The sequence below is a fragment of the Sarcophilus harrisii genome, chromosome 4, assembly GCF_902635505.1.
Source record: "Sarcophilus harrisii chromosome 4, mSarHar1.11, whole genome shotgun sequence".
In the NCBI taxonomy this organism is placed as follows: domain Eukaryota; kingdom Metazoa; phylum Chordata; class Mammalia; order Dasyuromorphia; family Dasyuridae; genus Sarcophilus; species Sarcophilus harrisii.
In genome coordinates this window covers 267,131,022-267,158,620 of record NC_045429.1, presented here as the reverse complement: position 1 = coordinate 267,158,620, position 27,599 = coordinate 267,131,022, and the positions used below count along the sequence as shown (strand labels likewise).

Genomic DNA, 27,599 nt, shown 5'->3' with positions numbered 1-27,599 from the left:
GGTGTCAGTGTAAGAAATGGAAAACTGTCAAAAACCTGTTGTTTCCAATCAGGTGGATTAGCCAAGAAACCAAAAGCAGCTGTGACCACATATACTTATAACTGCATAATTCAGTTAACAAGCCAATCTTTCTCTTTAAAAAAAAAATGCTGCTTTAAAACCATCAAGTGTTTGAAATCAGATAAGGTGATTATTCAAAGCTACAAATCTTCTGTGAATCAGCTATAAGAGGCATAAAGAATAATTTTCAGTTTAAAGAATGTGTATAATTTCCTTTTGGTATTAAACATAGGCCCATTCCAGAGAAATGCCATCACTTAGCTTAAGTCAGACATAAAAATGAATCATTTTCCAAAATAATAAATTTGGAAAAAGGATAAAGTAGGTTTTTAAACTTTATTTAACTTTTAAATTTTAAATTTTTTCTTATAAATAAGAAATCCTTAAAATGAGACCCAGTGTAAAATGGGCAGGTATTCTTACTACACTGAAAGCGTATTTATGTTATCAATTCTAGAATGGTAAGAAAAAATGAATGTTCAATAAAAAGATTTGCTGCTCCCAAATCCTACCTGATCTAATATTTGGGTGTTATTTCTGATAATAAAACAAAACATTTAATTTACATTATTTCTTTCAGGAAAATAAAGGATTTCAGTAAAAAGAAGAATTCAATTCTGTTCCTTTGCCAAGTGAAAATTCCTGAAATCGTGTGTCCAGTTTCCAAGTTCATAACTGATCATCACATCTTGTTGCTATTGCTGCATACAATGTTCTCCTGGTTCTGCTCACTTCACTCAGCTTAAGATCACAAAAGTTAAAGTGATTTTCTCAAAGATCAAGTCTGACTATGTCAACTTCATACTAAAAAAAATTTCCATGGCTCCCTATACTTTCTAGGATCAAATAGAAAATAGCTCTTTGGTATTCAAAACCCTTATCACCTAGTCTACTACTGCCTTTTTAGTCTCATACCTTATTTCTCAATATGTACTCTTTGATTCAGTCTCTTGTCTATTCCGTGAATAAAACATTCCATCTTTCAATTCTAGAATTAGACATTCTCTCTGCCTGTCCTTTGTATATGACATGCTCCCTCTTCCTGCTCCAACTACTGATCTTTTTGGCTTCCTTTAAATGCCAACTAAAATCTCATCTTCTATACTTCTATTATCTTTTAACTTTCCCCAAATTTCTCCATTTTAATGCCTTCCCTTTTGATTAACTTATCTCTTTATCTTCTTTGCCCTATAAGAATATTCCTCTTTCAGAGTTTTCTGAGTCTTTAGAAAATATCACCATTCCATGCTCCCAGATTTATAACGGTAGTGTTATGCTTAACTCCATTCTCTTTCATTTCATATAATGAATAAATTAAATTGTGCAGCCATTTCTACTTTCACAGCATCTCTCACATCTGGATATTTCTCTCTATTTACACAACTATCATTTTTATTTCTAGACATGGTCACTTCTTACCTACATTATTGCAAGAGCCACTTAATAAATTCTATAGCTTGCTTTCTATATATTTGTTTACATTTTATTTCCCCCATTAGATTGTAAGTTCTTTAAGGACAAGGAATGTCTTTTGCTTCTTATGGCCAGTAATTTTGTTGGCCAGTAATTAATTAGCACAGTGCCTGACAGAGGAATATATACTTGATTCTAGAGACAACTGGAGTTTGCTGAGTAGAGAATGGCATGGTCAGATCTATACTTAAAAATTTTATTTTGGCAATTGTGTGGAGAATGGATTAAAATGGGCAGAAAGATTTGAAGCACTGAGATTAAGTGACTTTATCAGTGGAATTTTATCAATGGACATAACATTAAAGATGCATTGTCATTCATTTTGTTCTGGCACCCTAACAAGCAATGGCACCTTCCACCCAAATAAATGCCTAAAACCTCCTATATATGTTGTCTCTTCCTATTAGAATGAGTTTCATTAGAGTAATAACTATCTTCTTTTCTATTTGTATCTGCAGATAGAGAGTGATTAAACACTAAGCAGTTTCTAAAAGAAAGATCTAATTGTTTGAGAAGTTGAGAAATTTGATCAAGTTGGTGAGAACATTAATCAATGAAATAAGAGTCCAGGTTAGAGATGCACTGAGCAGCATCAGGAGTTCATAAAAAGTCAGTTGATGTACTCATTACTCTATGCTTCTCCTGCCTTCTGGATTCCGCCTTGGCCCAGTTCCATCACTGACCCATTTCCCACCACCTACACACTCCTTACTTCCAACATCCTGGCTGAAAACTTGGATACCTAAAACTGTCTGAATTACCCTGTTACTTCCTTACCCATTCCAATCCTGGCTTTAATGTTTTGCGCTGTGAAACCTGCCCCACACAGTGGTCCATTGTTATTATATGTATTTTATACCCTTACCCCAAACATCCTGGCTCCATTCTTAGGACCTTAAGCTGTCTAAATTGCCCTATTAACTAAGTTAAATCCTGGGGCATGAAAAGTCAATCTAAAAAAAATTAAAAACCCTCAGGTGCTCTCATCCTGGTAGTCTGATTGAAATTATTTGCACATCAGTGAAACAAGAACAAAACAGTGAAACAAGAACAAAAAGCATTTTCCCCACAAATTATACACTGATGTTTATTCAGCTTATTTAATTGTGCTTTTAAATGACTTCTATGAGTCCTGGGAAATTGTATTTTGTGGATGACAATTTTTTTTTAACCTAGTTGCTTTTCCTGTCACAAGTATGTTTTCGATACACTGATTCTGTGGTGGTGCCTTTTTTTTTTTTACTTGCTTAAGTAGAACACTTTTCTGTGCATACTGTAGATACATTCTAAAGAATAGATGGTGTAAATTGATGAGAAAATATATGGCCTGATATTTGAGACAGTAAATGAGTAACTGTGGATGGGTAGGGAAAACGGGTAGTTGTATAAGATTTAGGATAGAAGATATGTATGGAAAGCTCTTAATTCCTTCTACTGCTCTGGGGAGTAGGAAAACAGTATGAAACAACACAATCTTCCACTGCCCATGTCTCATTCTTATATGGATGAGGAAGGAATGTTAACAGCAAGCTAGGTCAATAGGATCTCAGGCCAAAACAACAAAAGTCAATGTGTCAACAAAAAGAAACATGAAAATAAAAAACTAAAATGTCCAGTTATGAAGAAATGATTAAATTAGTTTTCCAGTGATTTTTTTTTTTGTTTGTCCTTCATTCTCAAAGAGGACTATTACATCAGGAAGGTGATGCCATTCAAGTGAATTGAATTTAAGTGAAGGAGGGCTGGGCAAAGTCAGCTGCCTCACTTTCCCCTCTAGAACCTTTGGGTCCAGTGGACAGATAAAGATCAGGATGACTGGAGATAGATATAGATCAGGATGAATGAAGATAGCCCTGGATGCAGTGGGAGTTCTGGACCTTTTTAAGTTAAATCTTCAATAGGTCTTAGTTTGACTGTGCCAAGAACTAGAAACAAAAGAGATGCTCATCTACTGGGGAAAGATGAAACAAACTGTGGTATTCTAATGTAATGGAATTCAGTATTAGAAATATTGTGGCACACTGATGTAATATAATTCAATATTAGAAATAAGCATAGGATTACTATTTTATTTAATTAATGGTTGCTCTTTCTGACAATGATTATTAGCTACTAAAACTGTTTTCATTGAACCAGGAAAATGGATGTCACCTCTCTCCCCTCAAGAACAATTTTTAAAATATTCTTCTCAGGAGTTGACATGTATGTATACTCTACTGTGTGATTAAGCTGGACATAGTCAGATAGGGATTAATACTTACTAGAACAACACAGCACCAGTATGTTCAGAATGGTGAATTATAAGAACAGCAATCCCTAGAAAGAAGATTAAGTATCACAAATACTAGAGCATTATGGTAGAAATGATCACAACTACTAATAATAGTTGATAGAGTATTTTATATATTTTTGTCATTTAATAATGGATTAAGCTGCATATACCACAGATTTATTCACATTTGATTATAATTTTTAAGACACCTAAATTGCACAGTGGCTCCACAGCTAATGCAAAATGATGGATAGCACACCAACAAAATCCAACAGCAAGAGATACAAAGAGAAATTCTATTCAAAATAACTGTCGATAGCATAAAATATTTGGGAATCTGTTTATCAAAGGAAAGTCAGGAATTATATGAGCAAAATTACAAAATACTTTCCACACAAATAAAGTCAGATTTAAATAATTGTAAAAATATTAAGTGCTTTTGGATAGGCCGAGTGAATATAAGATGACAATACTCCCTAAACTAATCTATTTGTTTGGTGCTATACCAAATTCCCAATAAATTATTTTAATAATCTAGAAAAAAAATAACAGCAAAATTCATATGGAAGAACAAAAGGTCAAGAATCTCAAGGGAATTAATGAAAAAAAAATCAAATGAAGGTGGTCTAGCTGTACCTGATCTAAAACTATATTATAAAGCAGCAGTCACCAAAACCACTTAGTATTGGCTAAGAAATAGATTAGTTGATCAGTGGAATAGGTTAGGTTCACAAGACAAAATAGACAATAACTATAGCAATCTAGTGTTTGACAAACCCAAAGATTCCAACTTCTGGGATAAGAATTCATTATTTGACAAAAACTGCTGGGAAAACTGGAAATTAGTATGGCAGAAATTAGGCATGAACCCACACTTAACACCGTATACCTAGATAAGATCAAAATGGGTCCATGATTTAGGCATAAAGAACGAAATTATAAATAAATTAGAGGAACATAGGATAGTTTATCTCTCAGACTTGTGGAGGAGAAAGGAATTTGTGACCAAAGATGAACTAGAAATCATTATTGATCAAAAAATAGAAAATTTTGATTATATCAAATTAAAAAGCCTTTGCACAAACAAAATTAATGCAAACAAGATTAGAATGGAAGCAACAAACTGGGAAAATATTTTCACAGTTAAATGTTCTGATAAAGGCCTCATTTCCAAAATATATAGAAAATTGACTCTAATTTATAAAAAATCAAGCCATTCTCCAATTGACAAATGATCAAAGGATATGAACAGACAATTTTCAGATAATGAAATTGAAACTATTTCCACTTATATGAAAGAGTGTTCCAAATTACTATTGATCAGAGAAATGCAAATCAAGACAACTCTGAGATACCACTACATACCTGTCAGATTGGCTAAGATGACAGGAAAAAATAATGATGAATGTCGGAGGGGATGCAGGAAAACTGGGACTCTGATACATTGTTGGTAGAGTTGAGAATGAATCCAGACATTCTGGACAGCAATTTGGAACTATACTCAAAAAGTTATCAAACTGTGCATAGCCTTTGATCCAGCAGTGTTACTAATGGGCTTATACCCCCAAAGAGATACTAAAGAAGGGAAAGGGAACTATATGTGCCAAAATGTTTATGGCAGCCCTCTTTGTAGTGGATAGAAACTGGAAAATGAATGGATGCCCATCAATTGGAGAATGGTTGGGTAAATTGTGGTATATGAATGTTATGGAATATTATTGTTCTGTAAGAAATGACCAGCAGATGAATACAGAGAAGCTTGGAGAGACTTACATGAACTGATGCTGAGTGAAATGAGCAGAACCAGGAGATCATTATACACTTCAACAATGATACTGTATGAGGAAGTATTCTGATGGAAGTAGATTTCTTCAACAAAGAGAAGATCTAACCCAGTTTCAATTGATCAATGATGGACAGAAGCAGATACATCCAAAGAAAGAATACTGGGAAATGAATGTAAACTGTTTGCATTTTTGTTTTTCTTCCCGGGTTATTTTTACCTTCTGAATCCAACTCTTCCTGTATAACAAGAGAACTGTTTGGTTCTTCACATATATATTGTATCTAGGAAATACTGTGACGTATTTAACATGTATAGGACTGCTTGCCATCTAGAGGAGAGAGTGGAGAGGGTGGGGGGATAAGTCGGAACAGAAGTGAGTGCAAGGGATAATGTTGTAAAAAATTACCCAGGCATGGGTTCTGTCAATAAAAAGTTATAATTATAAAAAAAAAAAATGATGGGTAGCACTAACCTTAAAAAGTGGGGAAAAAGGATTACAACCAGACTTCTACATCATAGAGTTAAATATTGGGACCTAAACATTAGCTTCCCAAATATCAAGAAGTTAGCAACAAAGGTAATCAAACAGGCAACTTCTCTTGGAATTTGGAAGCTCAAATCTGGACTTGATCAAATGTTACACTTTCTTGCAAATGAACTCCTACCAGAGAAGTAACATACTTTGACTTCACATTAGGCAGGGAAAAAAAAAAAAAAAAAAAAAAAACTTAGATTCAACCATGGAAGAAATGTATTATGACAAAAATGCAGTCTAACTCAGATGTGAAGAAAAAAAGGAAATAAAAGAAAACAGAAATCTAGTTCTCAGATATAGACATTCCTAGAAGATCTTAAAGTGATATCATTAGAGGTGAAAGCACTATGAAGATGACATAATTCAATGCCCTTGTTTTAGAGAGGACCTAACTATTGCCCAGAAAATTTAAAAGGTTTTCTAAAAATTATAACCAGCTAGTGGTAAAGGCTGAGCTAGAGTCCAGGTCTTCTGCAACCTAGAGCATTGCTTTTTATCTTATGCCGTTTCTAATAAATGAATTTTTAATAATTCATTTATTTTTCAAAATTAACATAACAAAAGGTACAACATGAAAATGAGAGCATATTAATGATAAAAATAGCATTTCAACAATAAATATGAAATATTTCCTAAGCAATCACATAATGTTCAAAGGGATTTCACAGAATATAAAAGTCTATAATAAAAGTAGTCCACTCCATATCAAAGTTCAAAAAATTAAGTCATTAATGTGACTTTCACTTCCCTTGAAATAAAAGAACTCCAGAACAAAATCAATAAGTTAACAAAGCAGCTTGTTAATTTATCCTCATCTTTAGCTATTCTAAGTAAAACACACACAAAAAACCCTTATTATCTATTTCATATTTTAAAGAGGTAATATAAAGATGCCATGATTTAAGTGAAAATTAAGTGTTAAGTTATTTAATTACCACATTTACTTGAGATAATCTAATGTGGCATTCTTATTTATAAGAGAATTAGAAAAAAAAATGGAAAGAACATTTGATTTAGAATCCAAGTGGTAGCAAATGGCTGAACAAGTTGTGGTACATGAAGGAAATGAAATATTATCGTCCTTTAAAAAATGATGAATACAGGGCAGCTAGGTGGCATAGTGGATAGAGCACTAGAGCACCAGCCCTCCAATTGCCTGAGCAAAAAAAAAAAAGATGAATAAGCTGAAAGACCTGGAAAGATTTACAAAAACTGATGCTGAGTGAAACAAACAGAATCAGGAATACATTGTACACAATAACAGCAAGAATGTGAAATGATCAATTATGAAAGGTTTAATTTTTTTCAGTAGTTCAGTGATCCAAAGCAATCCCAATAGACTTTGGATAGGAAATGTCATCTGTATCCATAAAAAGAACTAAAGAGACTGAATGCAAATCAACATGTGTTATGTTCACTTCTTTTTTTGTTTTTTGTTTTTTTAATTTCTTCCCTGGTTTTCCCCTTTTGCTCAGATTTTTCTCTTCTAACATGATTTATAAAGCAATGTGTATTAAAAATAAATAAGCTTATTACAATTAAAAAAAAAAAAAGAATCCCAAAGGACCTGGCTTCAATCTTAACTCTGATATTTCCCATGGTCCTGATGAGAGAGAAGACTCCAGATCTTTGATAGGTGGGCAGGTCCTTGATAGCAAGGAGTGGCACTATATATAGAGAGAAAAGTCAGAATTCAACAATCCAAGAATCCAAGAAAGAGAAAAGTCAGAATCTAACAATCTGAGGCAAGCAGAGAGAAACACAGATTATCTTGATCTTTTCATCTTAATTGGACTTTTTGTTATTTTTAAGTGAACCTTTTTTTATGCTTTAATAGCATTTTGTTTTTTTCCAAAAATATGTAAAGATAATTTTCAGCAGTTGGTTTTTGTAACACTTTGACAGTAAGCAATCTGATAAAGGTTAAGTGTGTGCAATTCTTTTAAACATATTTCCATATTTGTCATGTTGTACTAGAAAAATCAGATCAAAGGGGGAAAAAATATGAGAAAGAAAAACAAACAAACAAGAAAACAACCACATTAGTCTCCATAGTTCTCTCTCTGGATGCAAATGGCACTTTTTATCAAAGATCTATTGGAATTGCCTTGAATCACTTCATTGCTGAAAAGAGCCAAGTCCATCGCAACTGATCATCTCTTGGTTCTGCTCATTAAGTCAACCTTTATTACAACACTATCTCAGGTTTAGGCCCCACATTGAATTCTTAGCCTAATTCTCTGCATTGACAAAAATCATCATAACTTCACTGTATGCAATCAGAAAGCCAAATTATGATATCAACCTCTGAGGTTATATTTCCCTTATAAAAGAACATTAATCTCCCTCTAAATCTTTTTAGGGTGCTAAATCCTTTTTGGATTAGCCCTCCAGTTAATGGCATAATCCCCCTGATAAATTCTTTAGGAAATCTGACACATTTTGATTTCATTTGGTTCAGCATCTTCTTCTTTCAAAACTTTAATATTAATTATATTACTTAGATGACAAAAGTTTATTTTTCCCCTTAGCACTCAATTAAGGATAATTATTTTTGATGAACAAAGCTAACACAGTAAAAATAGAAGAGGATAAAAGTATTCATGGAGAACCATATGTGGTGAGTGAAATAATATTATAGATTGGGTCACTTCATATAGGACAATATATATTCTTACCAAATTAATCAACTGAGTATGAACAATATCTTCCACCAAGACTGCTGTTTCATGAAGTGGCCTTCTAGCGTCTCCCAAAGAAAACCTAGAAATAAACAAATAAATTACTATTAATAAACCCAAAGGAAATTGAAAAGTAGAAAGTTTTGCTTTGTTTTGAGGTGGAAGAACTGGAAACCAGTCAAATAATATTATAGCACATGAAGCAATTCAACAAATTCAACATTTAATAGATATTTGAGATATACAAGATATTAGATGATTTTCATTCATCCTAAACTTATTTACACATTCTAAAACAGCATATTTTTCTTCCTTGAAGATATCAACCTGTGTAAGTTGAGTAGTTATAGTTACTTAAGATTTTAATGTTTCTTCAGGAGAGGGAGGTAACTACATCCAATCCAACAAGCAGCATCTTCTTAAGTGTAAGGCATTAAAGATGCAAACACAAAAGGAAAAAAAAAAAAACCCAGCTCTTGCTCACATTCTTCAAGGAGACAGGGAAGAAGGTACCAAATGTAAACATGTGTATACACACACACATACACTTGAGTATAATTAGAGGGAATGATCACTAACAATTAATACTGATCATAGTAAGCAGATCTAGATGGACCTTAAAGGAAGGCAGAGTTAAAGGTTTGGGACAATTTGATTCACACAAAAAATACAAATATCAGCAGCAAAATGCATAAAGGTCAGGTCTCAAAACTTGCTTTTGATTCATGTTGGTTGGGTGACTTTGGACAATCATCTAACTTTTCAGTAGCCTAGGTAACACAAAGGAATAGAAATAGTATTCTGAGGTACCACTCACATCTTTCAGACTGGCTAAGATGACAGGAAAAGATAATGATGATTTTGAAGGAGATATGGGAAAACTGGGACACTAATGGATTTTTGGAGGTGTTGTAAAATGATTCAACCATTCTGAAGAGCAATTTGGAACTATGACCAAAGCTTATCAAACTATGTCCAAAGCTTATCAAACTATGCATAATTTTGATCCAGCAATGTCTCTACTGGGTCTGGATCAAAGAGATAATAAAGGAAGGAAAAGGACCCACATGTACAAAAATCAGCCCTTTTGGTAACTGGAAATTGAGTGGATGCCCCTCAGTTGGGGAACGGCTGAATAAGTTATGTTAGATGAATGTAATGGAATATTACTGTTTTATAAGAAATGATGAGATGACATTTCAGAAAAGCCTGGAAAAGACTTGCATAAATAGATGCTAAATAAAATGAGAAGAACCAAGAGAACATTGTAAATAGTAACAAGAGTAGGAGATGATTAACTGTGATGAGCTAACATTGTTGGCTCTTTTCAACAATGCCATAATTCAAGGTAATTCTAATAGAATTGTGATGGAAAGTGCCATCCACATTCAGAAAGAGGACTATGAAGACTGAATGTAGATCAAAACATAATTTTTTTTTTGTTTTTGCTGTTAGTTTACATATTGTTTTTTTTCTTGTTTTCTTTGATGATTTTTTTTTTGTCACCATGACGAATTTTCCTTCCCTCTAATCCTTAATTCTTTACTCCTCATCCTCAATTCTAGGGAGAATCATCTAAAGTCAATCAACATGCCAAATGTTTTAATAACCATTTCTATTAGCCTGACCCTCTAATATTCTAATTCTCACTTACTGAATGGATGGCAGATGCCTAAAAACCTGAGACTGTTGATAAGATAAGATGAGATTCTAGTCCTTAAGTTGCATGCTTAAAGTTAGAAATGGGATCCCATGTGTTGAATGAAATCATAGGTTTGTGTTCCAATACTATAAGAACTTGGGGCTAACCAGTTCAGCATTTTTGTGAAGGCAATTGCTACAGCACACTGTGGGTTTAAATTAGACTTGCACATATGTATCTATGTGCAATGTAGGCCAATACAAAGACAAATTGGAAGATGATCTTTAAAAAAACACCTGTTAAATTAGAGAAATAAACTTTTAAGGGAATTTATATTATTACAAAAAGTATATATATTTAAAATTATACCAGAAGGAAGACATATTTGAGGAATACTTTCCATGTACCAAACCAAAATATTTTAAGTAATAAGCAAAACCTGCACTTAAAAAAAAAAAAAAAAACATATACACATTTTAGACATTCCCAAAGTTTGTTTATACAAAATAAATATAAATGCCATAATTAGGCAAGTTTGTGAAATGTATTCCTGTTCTTACATTCATTCCCAATTTTAAAAGGGAACAGATCCATTCAAGGATAAAGGGCATAATAGAACTGGGATTGGGTCATGTCAGGTGTGAAATATTCATGCAAAGTATGGTCTAAAGCCTATCTATATCTAGAAAAAATAAAGTTCCTCAGCCTGCTGCCACCCTACGTTATCAATTTTATCTCATGCTATTCAATTCCATGTATTCTAAGCCCCAACCAAATGAGCTTGAACTTCCCTTCTTTCCCTACAAAAGAGATCTTTTACTGTCTTATTTCCAAGCCTTTGCACAGACACTGGTCTCCAAGCATAGAATGTCCTTATCCTAATTCTCATATCTGCTTATTGAAATTCTACTCATCAATGCTCAACTCAAATGCAACCCCCTTCAAAACATTTTCCATGGTCTCCTGAATAAGTAATGCTAAATTTTTACTCCCTTGGTTCTTTTGTGTAATTTTCACATATCATTTTGTACTGACAACTAATAGACTGTGAACTCCATAAGGAGAAGGGTCCTGACTTACAAATCTTTTGATCTCTTCTACCAGATAGTCTTGGGCTCCGCATCTACTTAATAAATAATTGCTAAAATTCAGCTTCAGGATAATATAAGTATATATCTGCTTATGGTTTTTAGGAATCAATTTAATAAAGAATCACTCTTTCACACCAAGAAAAAAAAATTAATGAAATGTTTGGGCTAGCAGTTGAACTGATCTCTAGGTATTCTATCAAGGTATCTAAAATGGGAAAATGAGCAGTGATAAAGAATAAGCTGTTATGTGACAAAAAATAATGAAAAGTTTAATTATAACTCAACAACACTTTTTTTTAAAAAAAGTTAACACATAGGGAGAACAAAAGAAAGGTTTTGTTTTTGTTTTGTTTTGTTTTGTTTGTATAGGCTATATTCACTGTAAGAGATTTTGAAATCAGTTGAATAAAAAATTTGGCACCATGTGCTTGAAATAATTTTGCTACACAGAACATATCATATACAGATGTAACTTGCTTTATGAAGTGTGTTTCTCAAAAGTTGCATACAAATCAAGTTTTTTTTTTTAACAAATCAAATACTATTTGCAAAATGAAACCATAATGTTCTCTTGAAATGCCACTTCAATATTTCATTGTGTTGTGAAGGTAACACATCTTTTGAAAGCTATGCTATCGCAGCAGAGGACAAAATATGATAAGTAATATCAAATCAGAAAAGCTTCATACCAATCTATTTTTTTTTCAAGTATTGGACAAGCTAAGTTTAGAGAAACACAAAACTAGAGAATATACAGCAAATAATGGAATTTTGTTGGCCACAGCAATTCACAAAGATTATCCAACTAACTTATAAGAAGCTTCAATTTACTTAGGTAGGTAGATGGTGCACCAAAGAAAACAAAAGATCATAAAAATTTTACAGTTAGATCAAAGAATCTGAAAAGGATCTTAGAAATCACTGCCTTCATTTTTCAGATAAGGAAACTAAGGATCAAAAGATGGCTTGTTCAAAGTCACTTAGCAACAATGAGAGGCCAGTTGAAATTTGTGCCATAAGTTTATGATGGACCCAATCAGAGTTAGAAGTGTGATTTTTTTTTTTTCCTGAAGTCATTAGCAACACATGTATAAGAGGCAAGGCAGCAGATAGTGGGAGTGGTTCAAGGCTGAAGGAAGGTAGGAAAGAACTGCCAATATATTAAGGGGCCTAAGAACTCAACAGAAAAGGACAGTCAAGGAGTCAAGATGAGGGAAAAATGAGTGGTTTGTTCAGGGGAGTTGGAAACTGAGGTCGACTGAGGGACCAAAGATCACACTGTAGATGAAATGTAGGGTATGGTAAGGGAAGAAGATATGACCATTTGTGGTTAAGAGTAAGATTAGTTTGGTTAGAAAAATTAATGATGCATATAGTATACAGAAAGGATGTAATATAAAAGAATGTATAAAGGGAAGTAAGAGTAGTAAAAGCCTTTACAAACAAGTTGGAGCCAAACTGTGAATAACTTTAAAACATTTGAACTTATATTTGTTCCTAATGATTATAGAAAACCACTGGAATCAGTTGATCATAGGAGTGACATGATTAGACAGATATTTGATCCTGGTATTAGCAATATCCTTAGACATAGAGAAGACTGATTAGAGATAGGGAGATTATTACAAATGTCCAGAGGAGATGTGATAAAGGACTGGACTAGAACGTATGTAGCATAAATGGAGTGAAAGGCTGGGAGAGATATGATTTATTATTAGGCAAACCTCTCTAATTGTAAGGAGAAATGAATGATATATCTTTATTATTAGATCGTAGTGAGTTGATCATGTAGTTTAAATCTTAAGTTTGGACCAAAGAGAAAAGGTCTTTTGATTCTATTCTATGACAGTAATTATCTATCAGTCTCTAAGATTTTTAGCTACTCAGATGTGAGTCATAACCATTAGGGTAATTATTTATTTTAATTATCAATGGTGTAGTTAATATAAAATTGGAAATGAATAGGAAAGTAGATATCCCAAAAATAAATTAATACAAAATTAGATAGGAGAGTTAATCAATTTTATTTATTCATAGATCTACATAAGAGGCAGCATGGCACAGTAAGGAGACAGCTGGCCTGGAAGCCAAGAAGTCCTGGGTTCAAGTCACACCTCTGATTTGTATTATATACAACAACCTTATGCAAATCACTGAATGCTAAGATATAAATAAAAAAGAATGTGCTGATAAGCATTAGTAGGAGTGTCCTCATCCATCAATTCTCTGTTATGATGAACTCATAGTCTAGTCCCTAAACTAAACTGTGTACATATAAGAGCATTTTCCTTCATAGTCCCATAAAGAGAAAGAAGAATGGAAATGTTTCCTTAAGGGTTAGCATCATGTTGTTTTATGCTGTTGCTATTCGAATACTTAATAGAATGCATCACTGTTCTCCAATAACCCATTTTAAGAATGTGAAGAACCTCATTAAGGATAATGGGAAAGATGTGATTTATTTTTAATCATAGGAATTCCAAGGGAGAGAAATAAAGGTTGACTGCTTTGGTGATAATTTGTAACAGGCAGGCTCAACATCCAGTCATACCAGCCCCCAAGAACACAAGTCCCACAAGTAGATCCTTCCCATGGGGCATCCAGGAACCAAACAGAAAAGTAAGGACAAAGAGACATTTCTTTAGTTCCATGTGTGTGTCTTTTTGGATGTTGTAGTTGCTTCCAACATTTCAGTACTTACTGTTGGCTACAAACTCTAATGTGGTTAAATTATTCTGGATACTGTGGTTAAATAATTGGTGTGGTCTTGGTTGCTAGTTACTTTTTTTTTTTTTTTATTAGCTCTGGCTTTTCAGTCTTTTTCCTACCTCAGGTAATTGACATTACTTTGGAATGGACAGTATGTGACTATCACTTGGTATAAGGCCCTGGATGACTTTTCCTTCTAAAAGAAACAACTTTTCTTTTTCCTCTACCCACATATTTGACTGGATATTTATATGGTAACTATCACTATAGTTCCAAGGTATTTCTCATAATTATAATTAGAGTGAATATGAGGCTTGAGGCCTAATATGCACTCTAGTCATCCACTCTGGCACTAAACAGCACATGCAAACAAAGACATCATACTGTTTATGTCATTATGATCCAATATTTGACCAGCCCAAATTACCCACTGCAGTTAGGGGAGAAAAAAACTGTAGAGGTTTGGTTATGTTTGGCTGCTTAGGGCAATGAAATGGTCATAAACACATGTAAATTATCACTGCTCTTGAATTAACACTACTTCCAACCACATGCAACTATATTATTTTACCTGCTTCATGCAAAAAGTTAAGACTTGACTTCATTAAATGGATATGTATGACTGATAAGTTTGACAAAGAACAAGTTAAGAATGGATCACCATAGGTAACCTGAGGATAGCAAATTCAAACTTGTTTGGAGCACGGCAGTGACAATTTGTCCTTGTTCACTTGTGTTTTTGTTTTTTTTTAACTTTTTCTTTTCTCTTCCTCTCCTACAAAGTATCACAACAACAATTTATTAAACATTTATTTTATATAGAATTCTATTCTAGATACTTAGGATAACAAAAAAAAATTCAGATAAGCTAAATTATCTAATGATGAGTCCTTCAGTATAGTGGATATTTTCTTTTAAAATAGTTCCTGAAAAGCAAATAATAATAATAATAATAATAAACTTTGTTTTGATACCTTTGGAGGATTATCAGAATACATAACTGAAGTTTAAAGAAGATATCCAGGGGTAACAATAAAACTAAGGTTATGAATGCAACAATACTTTATATATTTGCCAAGTATTTTTGCAGACATTTTATCATTTTATTCTCACAATAGCACTGCTTTGATGAAAAGAACTATTTTTATTCCCAATTCAAAAGAAAAAAAATTAATATTTAATGAAACTAAGTAACTTATCCATGATCACAATGGTCACATAGGCAATAAGTATCCAAGACAGGATTGGAAAGTATGTCTTCCCAACTTCCTAAGGATGCTTCCCACTGATTTATAAAGCAATATTCTGACTCATCTAAAGGTGATGTAAAACCACTACCCCCAAAAGCTCTGAAAATAATTGACCAGTCTAAAACCTTAGTTTTGGCATTTCCATGTTGTTAATAAAACATGGAAACTGCCTAAGAAAAAATGGCAGAGTATTAGATGCTGTAGGGGTAGGAAAGTAAGTCCATGCTGCAATACAGAAGAGTTTTCTCATTCCTAGAGCTCTCACTCCCAAACAAACAACAGGAAAAGAGAAGTAAATGACTGAAAAACTGTGATTGATTAGGAAGACTGAGAAGTAAAAAGATTAGAAAGCAGGTGACCCAATCACTTTGTGACCAGTGTTGGTGCAGTAATAGTTATAGGAGAGTCAGTAAGTGACGTAAGCTGAACATTGTCAGGTGTGAAATTCAATTAGTATAATAGGAAGTAAAAACAGGCATTTTCCCCTGTATTATCATCAGAATGTGCGGGGATTTTGAAGTTAGTTTGTTTGAGCTAGGATACATGGCTTGATTGCACCATGAATGACAAAACGGAAAGAAAACAATTTTGAATAAGATCAAAATTTGTCTACCAACAACAAACAAAACAATGAAAACATCTTTTTTTTTTTTCAGTTTTAATTAAAGAGGTAAAGATAGATGAGTAGAAAAATACCCAGCTGAGCATTCCCAACATTCCCTTAACAATCTTAAAATAAAACCCCAATTTGGAATCTGGAGCAGCAGAACCAACAAAAGGTAAGAGTGAGACATTTTCCCAGTCAAAGACAAATTAGAAGGTCAGAAAGAGAGATCTTTCTATGATATGGGGGTAGAGATGGACCCCAAAATCACTGGATGACACTATGGGTGTCACCAAGAAGATGTGAAAAACAACAGCACTTTCCTGGAGCTCTCAAAAGAGCCAGTAAGGAGACCTGGAAAGTAATCAGAAAGAAATCAGAGTACTTCTGTGCTACAGGAATACAGGACCAATGCTATCAGGCAACTCCATTGTTTATACTTACACATTTCCACCTCATAGTTCAATAGCTAAAAAGAGGACTATTGATCAAAATGAAGCAGGAGTCCTGATGAGGAGTATCCCTTTTGGTCCTAAGGATTCAGTTACTTTGAGGGACAATATCTATTGAAATCCCAAAGAATCTGGGTTCTTTTTGGATAAGGAAGCATAGAGCACAGACTAAAAGAACAGAAACTGTACCTTTTCCCAAATTATATCACCTGGAAAGCATCAAAAACTTTCAAATGCCTATAACTAGCTCTAAACACAGAAGTGCACAAAAAGTATGAAGTTTAAGACAGTGCTCCCAACCATCACCAAACTAGGAACAGAATCTAACTTTAATATACAGTTCAAAATTGATAAGTAAGCTGGAAAAATAAGGAAACAACAAATAAAGAACCTGACCACAAAAAGTTACTATGGTGACAAGGGAAGTTCAAGATAAAAACTCAGAAGACTATGAAATCAAAAGAATAACAAACAAAGCCTCAAAAGAAAAAAGTGAATTGGACACAAGCCCAACAAGAATTCCTGGAGGAGCTTTAAAAAAAAAGATCAAATATGAATGATAATAGAATTCTCTCTTACCCTACAGGGAAATAGTAAGGGAAGGTGATGAGGGAAATGGAAGATAGATAAAAGAAGACAGTGTTCAGAAGCAAAGCAGATTTTAAAGGAGGGACAGGATAAAAAAAGAGAAGGATAAGAAGAGAAAACACAATGGAATGAAATACACAAATTAGTAACCATAAATGTAAGTATGAATTATATGAACTTATTCATAAAATGAAACACAGCAGAATGAATTAGAAACCAGAATCCAACAATATGTTGTTGACAAGAAACACTTGAAAAAGAAAGATACTAAAAACATATGTGTCAAATGGCATAACATCCAAATTCATAAAGGAAAAGTTAAATGAATCACAAGAAGAAATATACAGTATAATTACCTTGGTGGGGGGCCTCAAATTTTCCTTTTCAGAACTAGATAAATTTAACAATAAAATAAATAAGATGTCAAGAAGAAGAATAGTATCTTAGAAAGATTAGGTATAATAAACCTCTGGAGAAAACTGAATGGAAATAGAAAGGAATATACCTTTTCTTCCCACTTAGGTATACATGGCACTTTCACAAAAACGGACCAGGTATTAGAGCATAAAAACCTCACAAACAAAAACAGAAAATCAGAACTATTAAATTCACCCCTTTCAGGCCATCATGCAATAAAAATCACATTTATTAAAAGACCACAGAAGCAAAGATTAAAAATTAATTGGAGACTAAATAATCTAATCGAAAAGGATAGGCATAGAGGCTAAAAAAAAAACCTTAATTTTGAAATCTGAGGTTCAGAAAGACCAAGCAGGTATTTTAGCTGCTATGCTGAATCTGGTAAGATATAAAAATAAACATAAAATCAAAAGGAAGACCAACATATTACTTCAAAGTCCAACTCATCGTTCATATGATTGCAGAGTGGAGAAGGGAAGGGGAGGATTCCCTTTTTAGGAGCCACAGAGAAGGAACATGAGAAGAAGAGAATAAGATCAATAACTCTGCTGTCCTGAAGATGCTTTCAAGTAAGCAATGGAAGACATGCTTCACAACATGAACCTAGCCTTTTTCTCCAACTTTCCTTTCCCACATTTCATGGTACAACCAAAAGTCATTTGCTAAATAATCCTAACAGATTATACTTCAGCTCTCATATATATAATGTTAAAAGTGTCTCCTCTCTTAGAAAGTACAAATTCTGTCCAGAAAAAAAATGAGTAGTCACAGATTCCTCTCTTAAGAATTATCATCAGGGAAAATGAATGGATGCCCATCAATTGGAGAATGGTTAAGTAAAGTGTGGTATATGAATGTTATGGAATATTATTGTTCTGTAAGAAATGACCAGCAGGATGAATACAGAGAGGATTGGCGAGACTTACATGAACTGATGCTAAGTGAAATGAGCAGAACCAGGAGATCATTATATATCTCAACAATGATAATGTATGAGGATGTATTCTGATGGAAGTGGATTTCTTCAACAAAGAGAAGATCTAACTTAGTTTCAATTGATCAAGGATAGACAGAAGAAGCTACACCCAAAGAAAGAACACTGGGAACTGAATGTAAAGTGCTTGCATTTTTGTTTTTCTTCCCGGGTTATTTATACTTTCTGAATCCAATTCTCCGCACACATATATTGTATCTAAGATATACTGTAATCTATTTAACACGTATAAAACTGCTTGCCATCTGGGGGCAGGGGTGGAGGGAGAAAGGGAAAAAATCGGAACAGAAGTGAGTGCAAGGGATAATGTAAAAAATTACCCTGGCATGGGTTCTGTCAATAAAAAGTTATTTTAAAAAAAAGAATTATCATCAGTAAAAGTATTTAACTACTATTGCTAATAAACTTCTAGAAGAGATAAAAGGAAATCAAGAAAAAGAATGATACAATGTAATTTCATCATCCCTTAGCACATACTTGCCTAACAGGGCCTCAAAAATCATCAATGAATTAAAATTCTCATTTCAAATTTATAATTTAATTTAAAATACCTTTTAAGTAAAGCCACCTGACATTAATTAATACAGTATTATTATTTCTGTACAAAACATCTTATATTGTGTGAATGGATTTCTAGGATTCAATTTGCTCCATGAAGCATAAAAATGGCTTCATTTTCATATAAAGTAAATATACCAAATAAAATTGGAAATTTTAAAATAAGGGCAAACTATACAAAGCTGTTATAATTCCCATTAAGCAATTCAAATGTTAATTTTTACAAATAGTCATGCCTGTGAAAAGAAAAAAATGTATAATCTAATCCAGTCATACAACATAATATATTCCATTTGTTCCTTAACAAAAGGCTTCAGTTAGAATCAGGAAGTATACAAGACAATTGCCTTTCTAGAATATGCAGACTGGACAGCAATCAGTCATTTTCATTCTAAATAAAATAAGGAAAAATTTATTTTCAGTCTCAGCAATGTTCCTAAGGAACAAAGAAATTAACAAGCACAGATGAAAAGGATTTTCAGTATTCCAAAGAATATGATGAAAAAATGACAAGAAATGAGGAGGATGTCAGAATGTAACAACATAAAATACAATTTTTAGTAAGTAATATACACCATGTATTTATTACAATTCCCTTGAAAAATGCTAGAGTTGTACTGTGAATTATATTTTATAATTCTAAATTTCAGTATTTAAAAAAATATCTATTTTTGTACATGTTTGAAGAAAATAATTTTTTAAATATATTCAATAATCTTCTAATTTACAAGGTCCTGTGCAAAGATAAAACATTGCTCCTCCTCTAGAAATTTATTATCATTGATAAAAAACACTATTTCAACAGACAAATATAGGCTTGGTCAGATAAGAATATCTTATCTGCCTAAACAAGATATGCTTATTTAAAAGATATAAATGTTTATAATATAAATAGATATATGATATAAAATAGCCATATATTTAAATAGAGTTACTAAGAAACACCTGCTTATCAATAGAGAAAAATAAACAAAACAAAACAAAAAACTTCTTTTCTAAGAATGGTACATAATGTTCACAAGACTGGTGAAGTTAAAGTTATTTGTTGAAGATAGAGATCCAGAATGGCTGACTAAGATCAAAACTATAACAATAGCACATTTCTATATTTCCATTTTTTTTAGAAATTAGAAATCATATTTCTATATATTATTTTATATATAGAAATATATTTCTAGTTTTGTACATACCTTCTAGCATACTATTTCTCATTTTTGTCAAATTTGGATATCAGGTAGTAACTCAGAATTATCTTATTGTTTTTGTCTTCACTAGTGATTTAGAACATTGTTTCCCTATGGCTACTGAAAGCTTGTATTTCTTCTTCTGAAAATTTTATTCATATCTTTTTATCAAGAAGGAAATGTTTTTATAAATCTAAATCCATTCCCGTTAAACTGTAGAAATGAGACCTTTATCAAAGAATCTTACTGCAAAGATTTATATCCCAATTTTTTGCTCCACTTATAATTTTAACAACACTGATTTTGCTTGTACAAAATTATTCCAATTTTATGTAGTCAAAATTATAGATTTAAAATTCTTATGAAACTGTTACCTGTTGTTTGATAATAAACATTTTTCCAGCTAGAGATTTAATATGTGTTTTCAGTGATGGTAGTGTTCTGTTTATGTTGTCACCATTTAAGTCTAATGTACCTATTTAGAACTTGTCTTATGAAATATTGCTTTATGCTTAGTTTCTACCAGATTGCATCCCAATTTTCCCAATAGTGTTTTTTTTTTTTAATTCAGTGAGTTCTTGCCCAAATAGCTAGGACTATTAGATTTATCAATCTGGGGATAGTGAGCTTGTTTGCTTCTCTATATCGTTTACCTAATCTGCTCCTTTGAGCAATTTTTCTATTTCTTACCTGGTACCAATTGTTTTTATGGCTAAGGATCTAGAGTATAATTGAAATGGGATGCTGCTAATCTCCCTTTAGTCTGTGTTTTTTTCCCCCATTGACTCCCTAGATATTCTTGACCTTTTATTTCTCTGAATAAATTTTGTTATTTTTTCCTAAATCTATTAAGTAATCCCTTAGTAATTAGATTGATATGGTACTGACAAGTATGTTAACTTAGAATTGTCATTTTTGTATTTTATTGTCTCAGCCTACTCAAGAGCAATTAATATTTCTCCAATTATTTACACCTGTCTTTATTTGGACAGAATATTTTATAATTTTGTTTACATATTTTCTGTGTGTGTCTTAGCAAGTAGACTTGTAAGTATTTAATACCATCTACAATTATCGTATTGTAAGTGGAATTTTTCTATCTCTTTCTGGAAGTCCCTCACATTCTTTTAGAATAAAATTACTTACTTTCTAACTAATTTTTAATCTGTGTTTCAAAGATCATTACTGAATGTAAGATATGTTGTAGTATTTTTATTAAAAGATGCATTTAATATTTCTGCTTTTCTACATTTTCTTCTTAGTTTTATGCCCTAATATGTAAGATGCTATGCATAGCTGAATATAGGTGTAATCTTTTATATTCCCATTCAATAGCCTACAAAAAGTATCAATCATATCTTAATTTTTAAAAACTGCATGCAGGTTCTTCATTTATATTTTTCTTTTCGATTTACCTAAATAAGAAAAGTAAATTGGGATCCTCCTCTATTAAAGTTTTACTCTATTTCTCCATGTAATTCATTTAAATTTTCACTTATGAATTTGAATGCTATACCACTTTATAGCAGTTTGGATATTTAGTTTGGATATTAATTTCTTATCTATGGGACATTTTAGCAACATGTAGTTTCCTGTTTAATTCCTTTTAATTAGGTATGTTTTTATTGTTCTTTTGTCTGAGTTCATAATTATTACCTTTGCCTTTTTTATTTCAGCTGAAGCATAACAGAATCTATTCAGGTCCTTATTTTAACTGTTGTGTGTTCCTTTTTTCTTCAAATATATATATTTTTTGGTCAACAAGATTATCTTGGATTTTAGTTTTTAATCATTTTGTTGTCCTCTTCTACTTCATGAGTGAGTTCATCCCATTAACATTTGCAGTTACAATCACTAATTTTGTATTTTCCTCCATTCTATTCTTTTATGCCTTTATTTCTCTTTGTTTCCTTTTCTGCTCTTTACAAGGTTTTTTTTTTCTTCTTAAAAATGCCTAGCTTAAATCTATACGCCCTTTTATTCTCTCTCCCCCTCCCCTTTTTAAATACTTTTCTCTCCTGTTTATCTATTGGATAAAATGTATCTCTGTACCCAACTGTGTGTTTGTGGGAATGTGTGTATGTGTGTGTGTATATGTATTCCTCCTTTCTTCAACAAGTACAAATAAGAAGTTCAAGTTCAACTCCTCCCTCCCAATTTTCTCTGTCAAATAAACTTCTACTTGTGTCTCCTGTATATGCAATTGTTTTACCCATTCTTCATTTTCCTTCTCCTCTGTTACTGTGTTCTTCTCTTTTCATTCTCCTAATAAGATCGACAAAACATAGCAGAATCCCATTATACTCTTTCTTTGAGCTCTGATCATAGCATTTTAAGGGAATATATGTACCATCATCTTTTATAAGAATATAAGTAGTTTAGTCTATTTTACTCCCTTATGACTGCATATATATATATATATATATATATATATATATATATATATATATATATATATATTTGTTTCTCTTGACTTCTTTATTTTTATGTCAAATTTTCCACTCAGCTCTGTTTTTTTTTCATGTAGTATGATATAAAGTTTTCTATTTTATTAAAGATATATGTTTTCACCATTAGGGGAAAAGAATTCTTTGTTCTACCCTTCAGTTCTCTAATGAGAGGCACAATGGGTTCTGATGAGGTGTGAAAACCAAAGCTGATGATATCTCAAGGTTGATGAGTTTCCTAGTATTGCAATTTCCTCGGAACCTTTGTTTACATATTTCATAGAAATCTCAGGGGTGTTGGTTACATTGATAAATTATGTTAACCAATTTTAATGTAAGAACTTCTAAACAAAAAAAAATTCAAAAATATTTCTGCATAGAAATGACAGAAACTTTAAAAAATCTAATTGTGCTTTATAATCTTGAAAATTATGCCCAGAGTAATGCCAAACGTTTGGGAATGGTATGTCTTACTGATTTGCAATTAATTCTTAAATCCACAATAGAAGTCATTCAACAAGAAGTAAGCTCAAATTCATTATAAATATTAATCATCTGAAGGTCTGAAGAAGTTATGAGAGAAGTGAGAAAAATTCTGCCCTTCTTTTAATCTTTTAGGAAATAGAAGACTGAAGTTTGAACAGTCCACTTTAAAATTACAACTCACTTCCCACAAGGTCTTCTAAGTTTCTATTTTACTTTTTTGTACATGGAACCTACCAGGGACTTTGAAATACAGAGCAAAAGAGTAAGAATTATGGATCTAGCACTCTGCTCTAAGAATAAAGACATAAAGTGATTCTATCATGTCCCCTCCAGATTGAGGATACAAGATTACAGAATTAAACATATATTCTAACTCATCTTAGTTGCTAAGACATACGTGTATGGATGAATGGAAAATTGGGATCACAGAATGCCTGCCTTGGGGATATCCCTAGTGAATGAAATCAGAGCAATTTACAATACTAATTCTTCTCTTCTATAATATTCCCCCCCCCCAAAAAAAAAAACTTTGAAAGAGTGTAAAGTGTTTGCACAATGAGCTAATCAATAACAATAGTTGACATAGTGCAAACTAAGTACAGTAGTGCAAACTAAGTACAGTTACTGGTTTCAAAATGAATTTGTGCTCATAATGCGCTATTCAATAATTTTTCAAATTCACATGCTTTGATTCTACTTTAAATATGTAAAACAGTATTGATGTTGCATAAAAACACATTATGGTATATGTTATAAAGATAATGTACAATAGAGAAATACTAGTTTATTATAAATAACTTATTTTTCTTAATAATCACAAACACATATTTAAAGTTAACAACCCTCACACATTTTCCCCTCAGAAAGCTGTATTTAAGAAAAATTTAGAATCTCTGGAACAAGAAAAAAAAAGATTTCATAAAACATTGTTGTTCTAAAACTACACTTGTTTTTATCCATTTTCTAAGAAAACAAAAGCATGGAGTTTGGAAGTGTAACACATCCACATTTTATTAATTTTGTTTGGATTACTTTATCCTAAAATCTTTCCAAAGAGAAATGTTCTACATTTACATTAAGTCATTATTTGGCTAATTAAAATATCAAGAATAAGAAAAAGGCTCTTATCCCTTTATTCTCCTATCCTCCTCCCCTTTTAAGTTAATTTTGTAAAAAGTTAAGAAAAACATTAAAATTTAGAGAAAGTGTAGGAAAAAAACTTCACATCTGAAGGAGTTTCCTTTTTTCAACCAAGGACACAAACTTTAAATGGAAATCACAGGAATGTCTCCTAATGCTTGTACTAATAGATGGTATTTATCTGTTTTACTAAATTTTTCTACACTTTGTACCTCTATTTTGAATTTTGTATCTCTTACATAGGAAGTGTGGAGAAATTCAGGGGTTAAAAGCTCTTTCTTTAGCTCTGCATGAACATGTTTTGTGAACTGGGGTAAATACTTAGACACAGCCAATTATTTTAGTTACCTCATAGTAAAAGAGGGTAGCAAAGGAGGCTTGATTAAAAAAAATTAGCACATAAAAATGAAAATATCAAATAAATATGGCTCTAGGGTCAATCTAGAGCCTAAAGATGAAAATGATAAGCACATACCAGACACACATATATTTTTACTATGTCTTTCAAAGTATACTTTCCTCTGGGACCCCATGGGGTTCTGTTATAAATATTACTGTCTATGTTCTCATAGCATCCCTCCTTTTTTTTTTTTTTTTTTTAAAGTAGACTAAAGAGATGTGTAACAGGATCACATCCTTATAATTTCCCCCCACTACAACCCCACATATTCTGCATGGTTTTAGTTAATAAAATGAGAAGTATTACAAAGAATAAGCTACTATTATGTGCTCAGATATGTAATGGATAACCTGAAAGATATCATAGGTCCTTGCCCTTTCTCAGTGAGGTATAAAATTTGGTTGGAGTGGCAAGAATCGTGTAAGGAAAAAAATAACAATGCCTCCACTCAGCTCCTCTAGCCAACAAACATATACAAGGGTCATTCTTGTAATTTAAAAAGCTAATTTACCAAAACAGTATATCAAAAAATAAACAACTAAGTACTATACACATGCCACTAGAAAAGTGATTTTGTTGAATGAAAGAACTATTGTTTTCACTTTGTCTCTCTATCCCAACATTCTGCACTATCTTATATATGCTTAATGATTGCTTAATGATTTGTTTAGCAAAGAGTAAACTGTTTGGGCTGCCCAGCATTTCAAGTCCAAATAACCCACCTGATAAAGGACAACATATATGATGCATAGCAAAGACCTGCTATATGTAAATTAAATGTATTATACTTAATTTTTATATATAAAGAACAGGCATCTCAAAGTATTAAACATTCTCACATTTTTCCATTCGCAAATACTGAACAACTCTAAGAAAAATACTGTCTTTAGTTAATGAACTAGTCAAACATCAAGAGTAAGAAGAAAATGATGCACGTGTTAAAAATACTTGTCATGCTGAAACCAAATCAAATGTTTCTATTCATGCTGCAGCCAATGAACAAGTCTCTTGTTCTCTTCCTTTTTCTCTTTTCAATCAGAATCCAGATGTGCTTTGGCTGAGCAAAGCAATAACAGGCTGAAGGAAACAGAGGAACATTCTCAATTTCTCTTGTTGCCACATGTCAAATGAGAGTTTCCTGAGTGAAGCAAACTAGTACTTAATTACGTTGGCTCCATCATTATGCCCAGTCACAGTGAAGCCTTCTAAATGTTCCATACTGGCAAAACTGAATGATCTGAGTAATGCCAGCTAAGGCCAACTTATCCTCAAATGTATGGCATGACACCAGGAAGTTCCTTTGGGTCTATGTCAATTTCTTTCTTTTTTTTTTTTTTTCTAGGAGGAAAAGGGGTTGGGAAGTTTTTTTCAAGGTTTAAATGGAAACATGTGAAGAATTTTTCTCTTGTCTCACCCATCCCTTCCTTAAAATATATGCATATATGTGTGTGTGTGTACACACAAATATATCTATAACATTTATGTGTCTATATAGATTTCATACACAGATGACTTCTATATCAAATTACTTGAATTATTTTTGTAATATACTTAATTCTGGAATGTTGTCTTAGATCACAGACAAACTTTGTAAGGACATTATAGGTCATTCAAATAAATGCTTTTGTTTTCAGATCAGAAAACTGAGGACTCAAATGGTAAAATGACATGCTTAAGGTCACAAAAGTAGCATCAGCAGTGGCAGGATTTAGATAGAGGTGAACAAATCCAGAACTCTTTCCGTATACCAAACAATTCTGGTCACAACAATGCCTAGGACTTTTCAGACACACTTGAATTTCTGATGTCTTATATGAGTAACACCAAAAGCTAAATCTCAAGATAGAAAATAAGGGAGTGGGAAGCCAGGGGAAAATGAAAAACAGTCCAGGACAATGTAAACTTACAGAGAACTGAGAAGATTGTCAAGGAGAAATTGGGCATGATGAAAAGGGGATAGTTACACCCATACACCCAAGTGTATGAATCATACTCTCAAGTAAGATGAGGCAGGCAGGTTCAATTTCTTGTGGGTTAAGGCCACCCAAAATTTGAAGAAAAAGAAATAAAAGCAAATATTAGAAAAATGGGATTTGAATGACAGCTGGCTCTATGGGACACTTTAGCTCTTAAGTGAGAATATATATATATTCTCACTTAAGAGCTAAAGTATGTATATATATTAAGTATTTATATATATTTATTTATTATAAGTATTTATTAAGTATATATATATATATATATATATGAAGTATTTAGTGAACTGAGAAGCAGGATTTACACTTTCTAAATTTCTAATCAACCAGTGTTGTAAAGTGGAGTGTAGAGAAGGACTTGGATGTTGGGGGATAAACAACTGTCCAGGGAATGGGTCTCAATTTGTGACACCTCATGATTGGTTACTGTCTATGTCCCCGGAAAGGACAATCATACCATGACTCCAATAGTGAAGCATACCTACACAAATAACTTCACTGAGTAGATTCAGCAGACATCTAGCCAAATATCTGGTCAAACTTTGGGGGATCTGATGGGTCAGACCTGCTATGATTGTTTTGTTTGTTTCATCCTTGGGGGCAACTCTATTTCATCTTCAATCCTGCCAAGGACTAGTCTGAAGATGAAATTCAATATAATTCTATTCTGTGAGATTATGGAAGTTTTCAAAGATGAATAACTTAGAAAGGGAACTAAGATAACCAGTGACATTTAAGGCTCTCTACAATCTGGATCTTGTGTGGTTTTCCAGCCTTATTTCATACTATGCCCTCTTTATAAACTCTACATTCCAGCCAAATAGAACTACTAGCTTTTTGCCAACTTGAGA

General features: G+C 32.5%; 1 protein-coding gene across 4 annotated transcripts in view; it reads right to left on the bottom strand.

Moving 5' to 3' along the window:
* The window catches only part of SUPT3H (SPT3 homolog, SAGA and STAGA complex component), a 593,114-nt gene that overhangs the window by 260,614 nt on the left and 304,901 nt on the right, over positions 1-27,599 (bottom strand). For all 4 annotated transcript variants that reach the window (XM_031968418.1, XM_031968416.1, XM_031968419.1 and 1 more), the window contains one exon: positions 8,805-8,889. In XM_031968418.1, coding sequence (XP_031824278.1) covers positions 8,805-8,889 — 85 coding nt within the window. The remainder of the gene's footprint in view (positions 1-8,804; positions 8,890-27,599) is intronic.